At 40.6% G+C, this 17,288-nt stretch overlaps 1 protein-coding gene across 1 annotated transcript in view; it reads right to left on the bottom strand.

The window, feature by feature from the left end:
* Positions 1-17,288, bottom strand: part of klf8 (Kruppel like factor 8) — a 39,028-nt gene that overhangs the window by 4,859 nt on the left and 16,881 nt on the right. The window contains exons 2-3 of the mRNA XM_016536449.1: positions 14,164-14,268; positions 4,480-4,942 (exon numbers count right to left, since the gene is read on the bottom strand). Coding sequence (XP_016391935.1) covers positions 4,480-4,942; positions 14,164-14,268 — 568 coding nt within the window. The remainder of the gene's footprint in view (positions 1-4,479; positions 4,943-14,163; positions 14,269-17,288) is intronic.

Raw genomic sequence — 17,288 nt, 5'->3', positions numbered from 1 at the left:
ACCTTGTACACAGCTATGGCATATGACGCAGCGCTGGCCACATGGCTATTGCTCCTATAACAGCTCATTTTTATCAGTTATTTTTTGGGTCGTTATATTTCTCACAGATTTCTGTTCGTTCTAAATCAGATACAGATAAAGTAGCACAGTAAAGATTACATTCATATGAATGCATTAGTGAGAGCGATTGCGTGTGTGAATTAATTCTACCTGGCAGCGTCTCTCTACTAGTAGTGAAGCTGTGGAATTTAGTTATTAAGAAATACATGCTTGAATTTTAAGTTTCTAAGCTATTTTATTGAGAAATCACAGAACAGTGTTGACAATACATTTCCGCGCTGAATGATTCTATGCGCGTGATGTACGCGCTACTGTCTGTAGCCTATGTGTGCGTTACAGTGCAGCAGCGCATTAGATTAGAACGGCGATTAACTTACCTGTACAATAAGCTGTTTAAAACGTGCATTCTCCCGTTCAATTTCGAGCATCCAGTAATATAATCACACATGTCTTGTGGAGCGCTTTCAGAGTATGCATTTATTTGTCATTTGAACTGTTTGGAAACGGAGCGTAAATGTGGAAGTCCTTCAAAGATTTCTTATCCTGTTGTGCCCTCTATAGGACCAGCGACTAGTCGACGTCAAGCTTAAAGCGTCATGGCAGAGCATTGAAGTCGACTAGTCGATTAGTCGGTGCAACCCCTACTCCAGGGTAAGGCTAAAAGCAGCCTAATCTATTAACTACACATTATATCTTTAGTCAAGTAGCATATGGATGTCATGTCATAAAATATTTTTAATATGACTGAATTAGTTTTTAAAATGATAACAATTCAATAGAAACATTGTAAGTTACTAATTATAATGCTTACATTTCCTAAATTATTCAAACAAGCAGCTACAGAAAACGAACAAAGAATATTTACATTATCAGTGCAAGTTTGTGCATTTTTAAAAAAACACTCCCGTTATAATCAGTGAAGCTATCTACACTGTATGATGAATAAATCTCTTATACTTACATCGCACGTACATCTGCACATAGATATATATATGTATCTATACATATCTATGCATCTTTGTTGTTTATGATGAGAGAATTTGCGAGAGAGCAGAAATCTGTCCGTGAGCGCACCCAACAACAAAACTCCAGTGTTTCAGCGATGACTCATCTGAACGCCTCTGATTGGCCGCTGCATTCTTAAACTCAACGGAATAATGTGTGATTGGTTATAACGCGCAACACGGTAAAAACGCGGGAAAAGAAATATGATGGAACAAATAAGCCCTAATATTAATTAGATATTAATACTAGCCTGATAATAATAATAATAATAATAATTGTCTTGCTATCGTCAAAGGCACCAGTTTTCAAGTCCACAGGACAAAGAAAAAGAGGAAAAAATATTACAAGTTAAATACATGTTCCATATTGACACAGGGTGTGGATAGTTACGTTCTGGCCTGAGATCTCTGGACATGACCTTTAACCCGCCACAGAGGAGATGATTTGTAGAAGCCCCCGAGTATTCAAAGATTACCTTCCAAATGAAAGGGGGAAGGGTGCTGTCCTTTCATTAATTGTCTCCTCTCCTCAACCCCAACTGCCCCACATTACTCAAAAGACAAAAAACCCATATACAGAGATACTTCATGTACGGCCTCTCACTCGAGACAATATGGGGTGCAATGGGCCTGTTCAATAAAGCACGCTGAGTCCTCCACCTTGGTAGTTTTCCCATAAATTGAGTCCAAAAGAAACTGATCTACATTACGGTCTCTTTGAAGATGGTCCCCACCCAAATAACACAATTCGCTGACCTTCATAATCTGTCCATTACATTCAAGTGGGTTTCACGGAGCTACACACAAAGTTAATAACCGAGAAAAAAAAAACAGCCAAGCACAATTCCTCCCTGAGTTCATACTTTGGGGTTGTATTAGTGTGTTAAACAAGCATCAGTGGGTTTTTTTTTTTCATAGTTTTATTTGGGTGGGGTTCTTCTATTAAAAAAACATTCAGCACATTTTATTCAGCATTTTTTTGTGTTTTAATGTTCTTATTACGGTCCAAGACCTGCATGACGTCTTTTCAGGGGAGGTTGAAAGCAGTGAGATTAAAAGGGCAATAAGAAGAAGAAAAAGACTCAAGCGGACCGAACCATTTCGCTCTAAAGAGGGGTGAAGTAAGGAAAGACCCAATTATTGGGGAAGAAAACATTAAGTCTTAAATGTAAATATCGATGGTTCCTCTCTCAAAAATAACCACAGTTTTGTCTTGGGACAATTTATGCACCAAAGTTTAATACTTAGGGTTAGGCATTTCTACAAACCCTAAGACTGAGAAATGGTAATAGTGCCTAGCAAGACCACTAACCAACCATTGTTACTATGGTATTTGTGGGAAACTATGGCTACTACAGTAAAGTTGTATCATTTTTCCTGCTTAAAAGATCAATTCTATGTCAAAAGCTGATGCAACATATTTCTTTAAAACAAAAAGGCTTCAGAGGCCTCAAAAAAAAAACTTTTCATGAGTGAAACTGTAACACAGCGTGTACTTTTTACTTAGCCATAACACCTTTTTAATAAAGGCCGGTAAGATTTGCTTCATTATCTCTTTTAATTAAAAGTTTAAGGATACATCTGCCTCGCCCTGAAATCATCTTTTGTGTCTTTTATATGCACATCCACATGTGTGGGACGAAGCAGCGTCTGTATGCTGATAACTAAACGGCAATGGCATGAAACTGCAAGAGGGCGAGACCAAGGGTGTGACCGCCTAAAGAAAATGGGTGGAAGAACTAAAGGACAGTTTCATAAAGAGAAGACAAGATCCATCCCAGGCTCATATTTGGATTCTTGCTTTTGACACACTGCACAATGCCAATTCATGCATGCCTACAAGAACATTTCTACCCGAGTAAGAGCATGTCACTTTACTGAATAGGGATGGGGATTTGTAAAGTAATTAATGATCCTGCCTCTATTCCATTTAATGATTCGGGTTCCATAATGAGCCTTTTAGTAGTTTTGAGGAAGAAAGAATAGACAATATTTGGAAAATAAGACTTATAGTAAGTAGCCTGTCAAATGATGAGATTAATCATTTCAGATTTCAACAAAATTGTTATAATGAGAGCTGTCAAAGTTAATGATGCAATTAAATAGGTTTAAAAGCATTAACAGATTCATTCAATTTAAAGGGTTAGTTCACCCAAAAATGAAAATTAGCCCATAAATTACTCACCCTCAAGTCATCCTAGGTGTATATGACTTTCTTCTTTCAGACGAATCCAGTCGGAGTTATATTAAAAATTGTATTTGATCTTTCAAGCTGTTTCATGGCACTCAGCGGGTGTTGCATGCATCATTCAAAAACAAGTTAAATAAAAAGTGCCCATCCATTAAAAAAAAGTGCCTCACACGGCTCTGGGGGGTGAACAAAGGCCTTCTGTAGTGAATCGATGCTAGTTGATTCTAATATGCTCCTGCTCGAGAAACATTTCGTATTATAATCAATGTTGAAAACGTATTGTCAAATTGTGCTGCCAAATATTTTTGTGGAAACAGTAATACTTTTTTTTCAGGATTCTTTGCTGAACAGAAATTTCAAAAGAGAACTGATTTGAAATGGAAATAGACATGTGATCAATTTAATGCATCCTTTCTGAATACATGCTTTAAACATCCTTTATGAATGTTTTTTTAAAAACATCTTACTGACCCCAAGCTTTCAAATTGTAGCGCATATTGCGTGGCTCTTTCACTAAAAGCATACTCAAAAATACTTAAACTACGAAACCATTAAGACATTAATAAATTAATTTAAACATTAAATTTCTAATAATATTATATTAATTAATATGTAATATCTCAATACATTTAATACAATTTTAAACCAATTTACTGTCCTGGAAACAAATTAGAAAAAATAAAAAGTTTATCAGTTGCTCACATCAAAAAAAAACTTTGCTTGGATTTGGAGGCCTATCATCGGTAAAGCAGCACATACGCCACAAAAATCTTTTTACAATGACTTCTAATATTAATGACTCTTGCTTGAAAGCTTGCATATAGCCATCAAAAATAAAACCTACCATAAACGTCATGACAACGGCAAAGTGTCTCTAATGTATATGTTGTGTATTTTATTAGGCTGTTCTGTTCTCACACGCTCCACCAACGGAACTGAACATCAAGAAAAGCATACGGATACGGTATGTTGTAAAAAAGTTTTGAATAAGAACAGGTTCATGATTCCCAACCCTACTATTGTAGCTATTATATAGATTTATGAGGTTGTGGATGCTCATTCTATATCTCTTTCAGTTAAAAGGTCAGAGCACAATTGGCTGTGACCTGAAACTAGAACAATGTGTGCCATACCAAATTAAAGAACAGTATGTTAAAATGAGACTTTAAAGCTAGACTACTAGCGCTACAACCGAGCATGTGCAATAGGACACGGCCATATTACCTGATCCCTCCGACCGCCCGTCGCTTCCGATGAGAGGTACTGTGATGGCGGCGGTAGCCACTCCGTCTGTGGGTATGGTTGTGTAGACCACCGGTAAGGACTGCACCACCACGGGGATGGTCTGCAGCTGCCCCATTTTACTGGGCATGGTCACAGAGGGTATGGTGTGGATGACATGCAGGATCTGCTGACCTCCGACCCCTTGCGTGGACGCCAGGATGGAGCCCGTCGACAGCACCGCCGGGATGGTGGCGCTCGTCGTGATGTTGTGAGGAGGCGGGTTTGCAGGGGTGGAGGTTGCCGTGGCTACCGGAAGGGAAGGGCGGGGCTTGTTGAGGGACAGGTCCACGGGTTCCGTCTGGTCGTCATTGTTGTGTTGGGTGCTGATGTCTCGGAGCGGAGGGGGCGAGGACTTGATTTTGAGGTCTGTAGGCTCAGGATATTCGTCTAACGGCTCTTCTTTCTGTAGAAGCACAAAAATAGAAGAAAACTGTGAGGAAAGCGAGGGTATAAGGGAGATAAGGAACAAATACGGAAGAGCAAACGAGGCGAGGAAGGAGATTACGAAGGATAGAAAGGAAAGGGAGGGTACGGAGCGCTCATGCTCAGCTCTGCAGCAGCTCCACAAAACACAGGAACAATGGCTGGCCAGATTGGGCCTCTGCGCTGCAGAGGAGAAGGCCTAAACCTGGCATGAGTCCAGCTCAACACAGCCAAGCCCAGACACACACATTTATACACACATACACAAGATCTGTGTATGTATGTGCACCAAGCGGCAACCTCCCGCTCTCTCTTGTGATGCCAACAAGGAAGTGACTTAAACTGTAATTCATCAACTGGCCGCTAGAGGCTGGCTGCAAAAGGGAGTCAATCCCAAAGACTCCCCATGTTAAAATGCCCAACTTTACAGCAGAAAAAAACATGTTTACAGCCTGGTTCAAAAAATGATTTATATTAAGCCTTAAAGTTCTGCATAATTAAGGGCGTGGCCACTTGAGTGACAGGTGGATTGCCGCTGCTGTCACCACCGTCGCGCTAGGTGGGCGTGGTTTCAGCAACCAGCTCCCGCCTTTTTGCTTATTTTCGATTATACGGGAGTGACGCGCGGTGTCGCGCTGCCAAGATGGCGACGGCCGGCTCTGCCCACTTTGAGCTTCAAAAACCTCTTCAGGAACCTACGGGTGACGTCACGGACACTACGTCCATGTTTTTATACAGTCTATGATGTGCACACAAGCTACACCCACTAAACTCCCTCTGCAGTGAGACTTAAAAGTAACCTTAAGGCCTGTGTGTTTATGCTTTCGGTGAAGGTAATAAAACAAATGAAAAGTTTGAAACTAATTCCTAAAGAAAGAGGTTGGTGTGTTTAAACGTTAAACTTGTGCTGCCTTTCCATGCAAAACTCACAGCCATGATGCTAGGATGTTGTGGGTGGTTGCCAGGGTGTTGCTATGTGGTTGGTAAAGTGTTCTGAGTGGTTTTTTCGCACATTGCTTTGCAGTGGTTGGGTCTCTATGATACCCTGGTCTCTAGTTCCATTCTTCAATGTAAGTCTATAGGAATTTAAAGGGGTCATATGATGCTTTTTTAAAGATCATTATTTTGTGTATTTGGTGTCTCTTTGGTTTTGAGACTTTAGTCTTTGCAACTTCAGGGATCTTATCTATGCACAATCAACTTGTAACACTCCAAAGAGAAAGGAAAACTTGAAATCGCATCATATGACCCCTTTAAAGGATGTAAATAGGTAAAAACACTGTTCAGATTTTTCATAAATGATTTTTCTTTCACATCCTGCTTGCTGTTAAAATACTAATTAAAATATTTAAAAATATTTTTAAATAAAATATTTTCCCCAATGGGCAGTCTACATTTTAAATTGGCATTTTAAAGTTCCAGGTGAGTGCATGTTTATTATTATTATTATTATATTGTTGTTTGTTTGTTTGTTTGTTTTTAAAAGAGGTTTTTAAAGTAAGCTTATTTTAAAACCATTACTGGAGATGTAAATAAAACATAATACAAATTTCTTGTGTCAAACACATTATTTTAATTCATCAAATTGCTTTTATTTATTGCTGTACCGTTTATTTATTGTTTTTAAAATTAATTGTATTATATTTTATGCTTTTATTACACGCTCATCTCCATTTTCTCTCTAAATACTCAATAATAGGTATCAATTAATTATTATAATAGTGATGCCTGCATTAATAATAAGGTTTTATGTTAATTTGCTGTAAGGAGATCTTTCAGCTTGAGGAATCCACACAAAGTGCATATGCATGCATGGTATTGCTTAGATGCATTTAAATGTTTAACTTTCCAATTCACATGCTTAAATGGCATCATCAAAAACATAAGCAGCATGGCAAATTCTCATGACATCAAACAATAAAAAGTCAAGACAGGTACAGACAGAGGTTATACAGTTGTGTAACTGGAGGTGTTGGGAGGAAACGAGTGAGAGAAAACAAGAGCGAGTGAGCCGGGGTGGGAATGAAATAGAGAATAAGGGGAGAGTGGGTGGGAAAGGCCTACGGTTGTCATGGAAACTGGGAGGTATATCAGCTGACTCATTTTCCCTCTCTCTCTCGATCCCGCCCACCTCTCTCTCAGTCTCTCTATGGTACTCCACCCTGCCACCTCACTCTCTCTCCATTCCCACCCTTTATCCACTCCACCTTTCTTGTCATCTTGAGTTGTTTTCCACTGCTCAAACTCAAAGAAATCACATGAAGATGTAGCGCTGGAGTCGGGAGAACGACATCGATAAGTGACCCAATTATCACTAGCGTGCTGTGTGGGATGTTAATTGAGTGTGTTCAATATCTATTAGCAGTTGTAGGAAACTGTCTAGGCCTGCGGCAGCAAGTGAGTGTTGTGCGAAGGATGAGCCTTTGGCTGTCATTATCAAAACCAATTGTGTTTGATCTGTGTGATCTCTTAGATAACATTCATATTAGCTATACATATAGTTTGAGTTAACTAGATGCAAACAAAAACTAATTGTGAGAAAAACACAACAGATTGATCGGCATTCACTACACAGAGCTGTAGTGCATTCGATTATGAACGTGATATCGCCTAGCTTGTCAGTGAACTACGGCTCTGTGTATTAAATGCCGCTCCATCTGAAAGCAGGTGATGACGATTAACTACCAATCACGGAACCGGCTTTACTGACGAGATGCGCATGACAATCGCATGCGATTAATTGCACAGCCCTAGAAACAAGCAAAACATTATAAGAGTTCTTCACAAATCAACACCAAAGTCACCAAATTACTGGCTTTTTTATTCTAAATTAAACAGACATTACAGATGGTCATTTAGGTCTCCAGTGTTATAATAATAATGTACTTATATGACCAAAATCTTATTAGAATTTTTCATACCAGGATTTTTGGTACCATGGTAAGTGTAATCCAATACAGTTATCTTTGCAGTAAATGCAGCTTTCAAATTGTTCATATATATATTACATGACCACGGCTATTTTTCAAAAATCTAGTGACTTAAAAAACTATTCATTATGAATAAGAGTGGATGAGCCAAGTTTGAGTCCATTATAAAACAGCCAATTGAAGAATAGTTGCACACTCCATATTAAAGAGCCAAGTTGCAACATAACCCTCAACTGTAAGCTACTGGTTACACTATGGCATAGTGTTGCATGATGTGTCAAAACAAAATTGTTACCATATAATTAACAAATATGACGGAACAGCTGCCTCCCCTTATTATTAACGCACCCCATCCCATCCCTTAAATCACCCTTCATCAGGTTCCTGACAGGCGTGGGTGTGAGAGAGAGGACGGTCACAGCAACAACCAGTGCTGCTGTCCCAATGTGCCTACTTATACTATGCCCTTAAAGTACGTACTTTTTTGATGAAGAAAAAGTACAAGAGTAGGCAAGCTTTAGGACATACTATCACGTCATACAATTGTGTCTTTAATGGACTGCTCTGTCGCATAATTACACACACCCTTGTCACTGTAAAATGGCCTGTCAATCATCTTCTCACAGCTAACATCCTCCACATTTCATTTCATAGCATATCGGAGAGAAAAGAAGTAGCACGTTGATCTGCCAGCCGTGGGTCTTTATGCGGAGAACTGTTTTGAATAATGATGCATTTAAAAGTTAACGACTAAACGGATGTTTATAAAAGTTTACATTGCTAAGATATTTTTGATGAAATCTGAGGGCTCTCTGACCCTCCCATAGACAGCAAGGTAACTACCACGTTCAAGGTCCAGAAAAGTACCAAGATGATCGACAAAGTAGTCCGTGTGACATCAGTGGTTCAACTGTAAAGTTAACAAACACTAACTCATCTAATTAGTTTCTAACTAGCACTTGCTCTGCATTGCCACATCATCAATGAGAATTAACACTTGAACTATACAAACTAAACATATACAAAATATAAAATACTAAACAATACCATGATCATTTTAACACACTTATTTGCCTTGTTGAAAATGAAAATGTGGAATAAAGTCGTTATTTTTGTTTTCTTTGTGCAAAAACGTATTCTCGTAGTTTCGTAACTTTACAGTTGAACCACTGATGTCACACGGACTACTTTGTCGATCATCTTGGTACTTTTCTGGACCTTGAACGTGGTAGTTACCTTGCTGTCTATGGGAGGGTCAAAGAGCTCTCATATTTCATCAAAAATATCTTAAATTGTGTTCCAAAGATGAACGAAGGTCTTACGGGTTTCGAACAACACGAGGGTGAGTAATTAATGACAGAATTTTCATTTTTGGGTGAACTAACTCTTTAACCGTCGGTCGCGCATCCACCATGTTTGTAGTTTTTAACGCTTTTATTCATGTTTGTAGTTCTCAACCGAATCATTCGTCAAAGCGCAATGGATTGTGGGTAATATTAGACATTAGAGTGTGCACGGATCCACACTTCAAAAATCGACCTGAAATAGTAGACCATCCGGGGACTTTTGGCATACTCTTTTCAACATATATGCTTTGGGACACACTAATTCTAATCTCACATACTATTTAGGATGGATAGTATGAACATTGGGATGCAGTCACGCAGGGCAGGACTGGTGGCACGTGATGAGGCACACCTGAATTAAATGGAGCCTCGTCACCACGGTCATTAAATGCCAAGCATGCCTCTCCTTGAGAGACTGGTCTCTTTTCCCCGTGTATGTACACTGGTGTCCTTGCAAGCCCAGGAGGGGAGCGGGGAAGGATTGCAGTCCAGCTAGAATTAGTCAGGCTGTCGAGCCCCTCAAATGCCACAGTCCGAGGAAAGCAGAGCTGCTACAGAAACCGCTGCTCCTCCTAGTGCCTTGGATAGAGGAGGGGAGCATGTGTGGCCGCTAGGACCCCGCATCCCTTTACCTGGGCTGAACTCTTTCGACAGTACCTGCCTTCATGACTTCCCTGTCACACCAGCTCCCCTGTTTATTTTGGACACTTTATTATTTCCCCTTTTTGGGACTTTTTTGGGAGGTTTTATTTATGTTAAGTATAACCCAATCCGCGGCCTGACACCATACCCACTGTGTCTGTTGTTGGACCTCCCACTACACAAAGACTATGTCCATAAGCGACACAATTTGTGCATGCTATGATTTTCTGTGGCTGTTGGATTTTTCAAATCTTGCTGTGGATATATTGCAGTATGAAGAAACACAGGTAAAACACAGACAAACCAATCAAAACAAAATAACAGCCAACTATTAACATATCAAGCGCACACAAAGATACAAAGTGAACAGAGTAGTCCAGTGAGAAAGTATTGGCATAAACATATGAATGAGGACAGAAGAGCAACTACTCATGGTAAAGGTTGGCAGCGCAGAGAGAACCGCACCCTGTTTCTGACTGTGTAGAAATGCAGAACAAATTGAGAGAGCGAGAGAAAGAAACTAGAACTTTAATGTGAATTTCTGGTGAAAAATCCTTCCGTTTAACATTGTTAGGAATGATGGACTGATGGCAGTATGACTCTCTGCTGACCTTACCGACAACCATTAACGGGGAAATTGGCCATTAATAATATTCCCAAAAGAGTTCACCAAGTTTACATTCCACCACAATACTGAGAGATGAAAAAGCTTTGTTACAAATTAGGTTACTAATCAATTACAACAGACAATAAAAGACTGACTGCAACTATCTGCATTCCTGTGTTGGATCATGAAGTTTTGACGTGTTAATGACAATTGATTTTACATTTTACAAAAACAGGGAGAGGCTGCCTCTACTACTAAAGTTCAAAATTCAAAGATAGGATAATGGTGTTGCACTGTGCTGGGCAGATAACTTACAAATTGTAGTCCATTACTTATTACAAATTACATAACGGAAATTGTAGTTAGTAACGTAATGTGTTGGATTACACATATTAGGTAATGTATTATGACTACTTTTGATTATTTTTATATTACTTTTGACCTAACCCATAAGAAAATATGTTCCATTCTTAGTTATCAACATCATGAAGTGCAATAAACATTTATTCACACCAAGGTTTCCCAAACTGGAACTGCACAGGGTTTATGAGGTGATGAAAAGCTAATCATTAATTAAATCATAAAAATGACTAAGTAAACTAATTGTGTGGCCTCTCCATTTATGTGTAATTAAAGTCATCTGACTAGTGACTGGTGCCGTTCCATAAAACCGAAAGACTTTCCGAATGTATATAAGGGGTAGGATTTTTTTAGAAAGAAAAATTTAACAGAGAGAGAGAGAAAAAAAAGAATTAGGACGAATCAATCAATACATTATAAATAATTTACTGTCATTGTGTAATCGTATTCTATAGAAAAGTAACTGCAATCTGATTATGAACGCTTTAAAATGTAATCTAATTACAAGTACTTAATCTGATTATGTAATCCAAATTACATTTAATCAGTTACTACCCAGCACTGGTTGTAAAAGCATAATGCTGCACCGTCAAATATGGTCACAAATTTCAGGAGCTAATAACAATACCAGTGACCTATCAAGATTCTTGATACCACAGCAAACTGAAAATATTATACACTTACTACTAACATATTCAAACGATGGCATGTAGACTAGTACATTCTTGACATCCTTGCAGCCAAATTTCAGTCCGGTTCTCTGGAGCTCTGCTCATTATGCTGGAAATGAACATTTGGTACAAGCCGCTTTAAGGACCTTAAAGCAGTAAGACTTCTGTCTGATTATGTCAGGAACATAAATAAGAGCCCATCTTGTTTTATCTCTCCAGTCCATCGTTAAACTGTCAGAATAATGACACAAGGTCTATGATCACTGACAAAGACCCCAGTGTGTCCAGTACACTGCCCCAGGTTTATAGGCAACCTAGCCCTGTAATAACTCCTCCCATCCCAACTATGTCCGCTATATGCCAGTATAAGCAGCCTGGAATCATGCTTGATGCAAAATCTGGTGTGCATCCTACCCTAAACTCAAGAGCTTCTGAAAGCCCACTGCAGATTTAGGCTGCATGTTGTTTAGTCAGGCCAGTCGTTTAGGATTCTGCAGGGAGTGGTGTACATATACGGATGATAAAATATAGGAGTGGAAGGAAACAGTAGTAGCTGAGGGTGATATTAGCGTCTGATTTTGCGGCCCTGCCAAACATTTGAAAGGGAGTGTCATGTAGCCTCTCCCACAAACAATTCACCAACTACCCACCCTGGGCCTCATTGACCTAACGGGTTACAATGTCATGCTGTCTACGAAGACCCACTCAATAAACTGATGTGCTAGAGTGCACAAGCTTGAAATACCTGGCAACCGACGGCGAGCCCCTAACTTCCTTTTCACAACCGCCTGCAGTATCAGATTGCGCAGGTGAAATCGACAGCAGATCTTAACGGCAACTCCAAGGTACTTTTTCCCAAACTGAACAACTCAACAAAGAGCAGCAGCTACCTTCGACTTTCCCCAGTGGATCTTTCTACAGATTTTTGACCAGTGGCAAAGCTGTTCTATAATAAACACTGGTTGTGAGTCCAGTCTTTATGAAGCGTCGGCTGGGTAAAAGCGCATTAGACACAGAGAAGGCTGTGTATGTGTGTTAAGAGGATGAGAATAAAAGGGCGTGGAGCACATCTTTGTGCCTAAATGCTCCCGTTAACTCCAGAGTGAGTGCATGTCAGGCATGTATGGTGTATGTGGATGTGAGCTTGTGTGTAACCCTGCAGGTATGTGGTGTTCGTGTGTGTCTTACGGCTTTAGGTGTGTATAGTAATGGAGTGGGAGTGTTGTGAGGGGGTGGGGTGGTGTGTCAGTGTGTGTGTGTGTGTGTGTGTGTTCAGGCGGAGGGGTGTGGGGAGGCTACATCACAGTCGTTCCAACTCCCGCCAGAGCCTCGTTGCCATGACTACAGCAGAACGGAAGCCTCCCTCGATATATCCTATTAGGGCCTTGGCGAGACTTGGAAGGAAAGATAGAAGGACAGAAAAGGAAAGGTACAAAAAGATACCACAACAAAATAAAGGGGAACTAGCACTGGAGGAGTAATATTAATACATAAAATATTATGACTCCTAATGGGGAACTTCAGACTGTAAGATACCATCCGGCAGAGGGAATTGTCTGTTAATGATCACTCTTCTATTTCTTCATGCTCTCTCGTATATTTAGTAATGGAAAAAATGTCATTTCCAAGTTCCAAAACAGTCAAGGAATACTGATAAATGGACTGTCTTCAAAGAATTTATTTAGTTATATTCAGACCTCCCTCCATCCAATCAACAACCAATGTATAGAACCAAGTCCCCACCCTACTTTTTTTCTTTTTTGACAGTCCATTTCACTTGGATGTTATATGGAAGAAAAGATCTGTCACTACTTTTGTTTCATTAGCCCCTTTCACACTGCACGTTGGTCCCGGAAAATTGCCCAAGTGCCTTCTGTGTGAACGCAAACACGTCCCGGGATTGATTCCGGGATCAATCCCGGGTTGGGGACCTAGTAACATTGCCGGGTTCAGTCCTGGAACGAGCTCTGTGTGAACAAAAGCCAGAACCAATGCCGTAAAGGGTGTGTCGTAGTGATGACGCACGTTATCGTGCGACTCTTTTACCGGGTGTTTTGAAGGCAGATCAACGTTCGCGACGAAAACATATGTGCAAACTGGTTAATGAAGCAGAGATCAGGTAGCTCCTCACTACCCGCGCTGAAGCTGAGATCGTTCGCCAGCTTAAATGAAACAGAACGCGTCACATTACACGTCACATCGTAATGTCACATGTCTTTACGGGATCTTTACGGGACGTGTGTGAACGCACACACAGTTTACGGAAAATCACTGGCAGTGTGAATGAACTACAATCAAACGATCCCGGGACACATTATCCGTGTATTTTCCGGAATTTCTGTGTGAAAGAGGCTATTGTGACTTTAATGCCTGAAAGTACTAAGTCAAATACTCCAGAGAATCATATCATGAAATTAATATTACATGCATTTGTAGAATAAATGTTGCCTAAACATTTAGATATGCCCCGTCCTTATCTAGAAAGAAGAGATCCAAGTTCACCCAGTCTAGAGGAACCATGAGGACCACTGACTTCATTTTCAACCACACCCCTTACCAATAACTCCAGGTTTCATACTCTCCATCCCACTACGAAGTTCAGCCCCCACACACACACATATGCCACATTACAAAAGCTCACTCACCACCATACACTCCACCTCCTCTGGCTCCGGCTTGATTTGTATGGATGGCATCTCCTCAACAGGCTCAGAGGTGGCTGCAGTGGATTTCTTCGGACTCGTCTGACACTGCGAAGGAGAAACAGAGAACACTTCAGAGCTAATCAGAGCGTCAAGTTGTAGTCTTACCAACAGTCTCAGGAGTTAGCAAAATGCACAATCTACAATTCGCCTGAACAAAGTGACCCGAGTTTGGAATTGAATCTAGTAGATAGTTCATTTTTAAAGTTAGCATGAGGCTACAGAGAGAGAGAGAGAGAGTTAATGATCCTCACCAGACTAATGTGAGAAGAGTAAGAAGACTGTTAGTCCCTCTTAAGCTCAAGTTAGTTGGGGGAGGAGGAAACAAAAGAGATGATGGGTGAAAATCAAGTACAGGTCAGTCAAATGTGGGGGGATGTTTGAAGATGGAGGGAGAATTACAGAAATGGGAAGATATCAAAGAAGAGAAAGGCAAAAAAGGCCTAGACTGGACTATACTAAAGATACTTTAGATATTACTTCTACGGTACCTTAGAAACTAAATGACAAAGGTGTAGAGAAACAGAAAATTAGAGGGGGAAAAGATGGTTCTAAAAACTGACCAGCTGGAGAAAGACAAGAGGAGAGAAAGAGCAAATGAACCAGTAGGGAGGAGTAGTCAGCAGTCCTGCGTCGCCTCCCTCTTCGAGCCAAGCAGAGTCACACCCAGTTCTTTAAGACCGAATAGCAAAAGAGAGAGGCCAGTCTCACAGAGTAGAGCAGCAGTATTAATGGAGAGAGAGAGAGAGAAATGTGGTAATGCTTAGGCATGGGGGGGGTGTCATGTGACCCAGCTGCAGTAGATTCCACAAAGAGCTGTGGCCCCCCATAAACTGGGGTGTGGCCGCCCTCAATGTGCCCCTCCTCCCAACCTGGCACGGACACACGGTGAACACATGCACTGTGAACAAACATATATGCATTCCTTTTGATGGCTAATGTTGTCTGAGACGGCTGGTGTTACCCAATGCTTCATACACACTGAATGTGAGCAGAACGTCTGTAAACAAGGTCCAAAAAGCGCTCACAAAGTTAACTTGCAGATGGCCAGTTACTTTAATTGGAACTGCCACATTTTAAGACAAACGTTAAGAATGATAGGCTGACACTTGCTGATGTAAGTAAACTTGGACCACAAACACTGTATACACAGTAAATCAATTTTCTATCATTTCTAATGGGCACTGAATAGTGTACCCATTAAAAGTTCTCTCAGCCATTATAATCGGGGGATGGGTCTCTGCAGGGGGATAGGATCTAGCGCCACACGTCTTTACATCTATTAAGGAATACTGAAAAGGCTGAAAAGACCTTTGTCCTGGAAATGTTATCATTAGTTTATCTATGATGCCTAAAGGTTTTTTTTTTAACTTTCAAACTCTATTTGGCAACAAAAATGTATAATATTCCTCGCGCAGAGCCACCAAGATGAAAATCTGAAGTGCGCTTATGTTTTTGTTTTAGCTGCAGCTAGACTTGGGGACGGAGAATGGCTCATCTCAAGATGAGCAGTACAGTCTGAAATATGCAAGGAAAAACACTGCTAAATAATCCCAATGTCAACAATCTCGAAGGATAAACATATATATAATACAGATTATCTTTTAATTTCTAAAATATAATGCAAAATACAACTTCATGGCAGGTAAACTTTTTTCTTAATTCACCCACAACTGGCAGAAAATGACTTTTTGACTCTGTCTGCAAGTTATGCACACAAGGCTGGCTCCGGCAATATGGAAGTATCTGAGCACTTCAATGATGAGAGTAGCATTCGCCCACTGGCAAATCCTTTGGAGAGATGATGATGTGTATTGGTGAGGAAGCATTACCAGAGTATGTGTGTGTAAAGGCTCCCCTGGGAGCTTGTGCTGTGGGTAGTTCCAGGAATAAAAGAGGGTGGGGTGGGTGTGACCCCAGGTCCCTCTATGCCCCAGCAGGAAGTTATGGAGAGAGGAGGGGGTTCTTATTACTGAGAGAGGGAACATCAAGGATTAGAGAGGAAAGCACAAAGTAGAGAGGAGAGCAGAGACAGAGAATCGAGTAGAAAACGCAAGAACAGGGAAGATGTGAAGAAGAGAGGGAATGATTGGGGTGGAGGGGGAGAGGAAGAGAGAACCATCACAATCTGGGTCATGGCGTTCTCTCTCTCAGTCGCTCCCAAGCCCCCGTGGCAACCAGTCCCCACCCCAGTGCGACGTGGGTAGAGTGGCCGCCTGGGACTGCATAGCTCACCACGCACACCCTTCTGTGTATCCCTCCTTCCCCAAAGAGTGTCATACTTTGGTACTCATATTTAGGAAGTATTGGCTGCAGAAATTCTATTGGAACCTAAGAATCCTCATCGTGTTTAGCACTTTAAGTGGAGGTACTGAAACTAAGTTGGGTGAAGAGGTACCTATAATCCACATGATAAAAACCTAAATGTTGGGGCAACTAGAGCAAAAAGACTAGTGCAATGCCAAATTGTTAAAAGTTGTCATCTTCTACTTCATTAGGTATTTCATGTTGGAACTGCAATAAGTATCAGAAAATGCAATTTACTGTGCACAATACCTTTAAAGGGATAGTTCACCCAAAAATGAAAATTTGATGTTTATCTGCTTACCCCCAGGGCATCCAAGATGTAGGTGACTTTGTTTCTTCAGTAGAACACAAACGAAGATTTTTAACTCAAACCGTTGCAGTCTGTCAGTCATATAATGGAAGTGAATGGGAATCACGGCTTTGAAAGATAGGTGGCAGTAATGCACTTATAACGCACACGCTCAGGACAGTTGGACATTGCGGTGAATCAGAGGTAAAAAACAATATAAATATTGTTCAGTTTCTTGCACAGACCGATCGTTTCGTGTCTTTACACATCAATGTATCGTCACGAGCCGCAGGGTTTAATTTGGTTTTGTTTGTGTATGCTTTTTTGACTCTCAAAGCCGTGATTCCCATTCACTTCCATTATATGACTGACAGACTGCAACGGTTTGAGTTAAAAATATTCGTTTGTGTTCTACTGAAGAAACAAAGTCACCTACATCTTGGATGCCCTGGAGGTAAGCAGATAAACATCA

This window comes from Sinocyclocheilus rhinocerous, unplaced genomic scaffold (genome assembly GCF_001515625.1).
Source record: "Sinocyclocheilus rhinocerous isolate Xijiao unplaced genomic scaffold, SAMN03320098_v1.1 scaffold846, whole genome shotgun sequence".
NCBI lineage: Eukaryota > Metazoa > Chordata > Actinopteri > Cypriniformes > Cyprinidae > Sinocyclocheilus > Sinocyclocheilus rhinocerous.
This window is presented reverse-complemented; position numbering and strand designations above follow the sequence as displayed.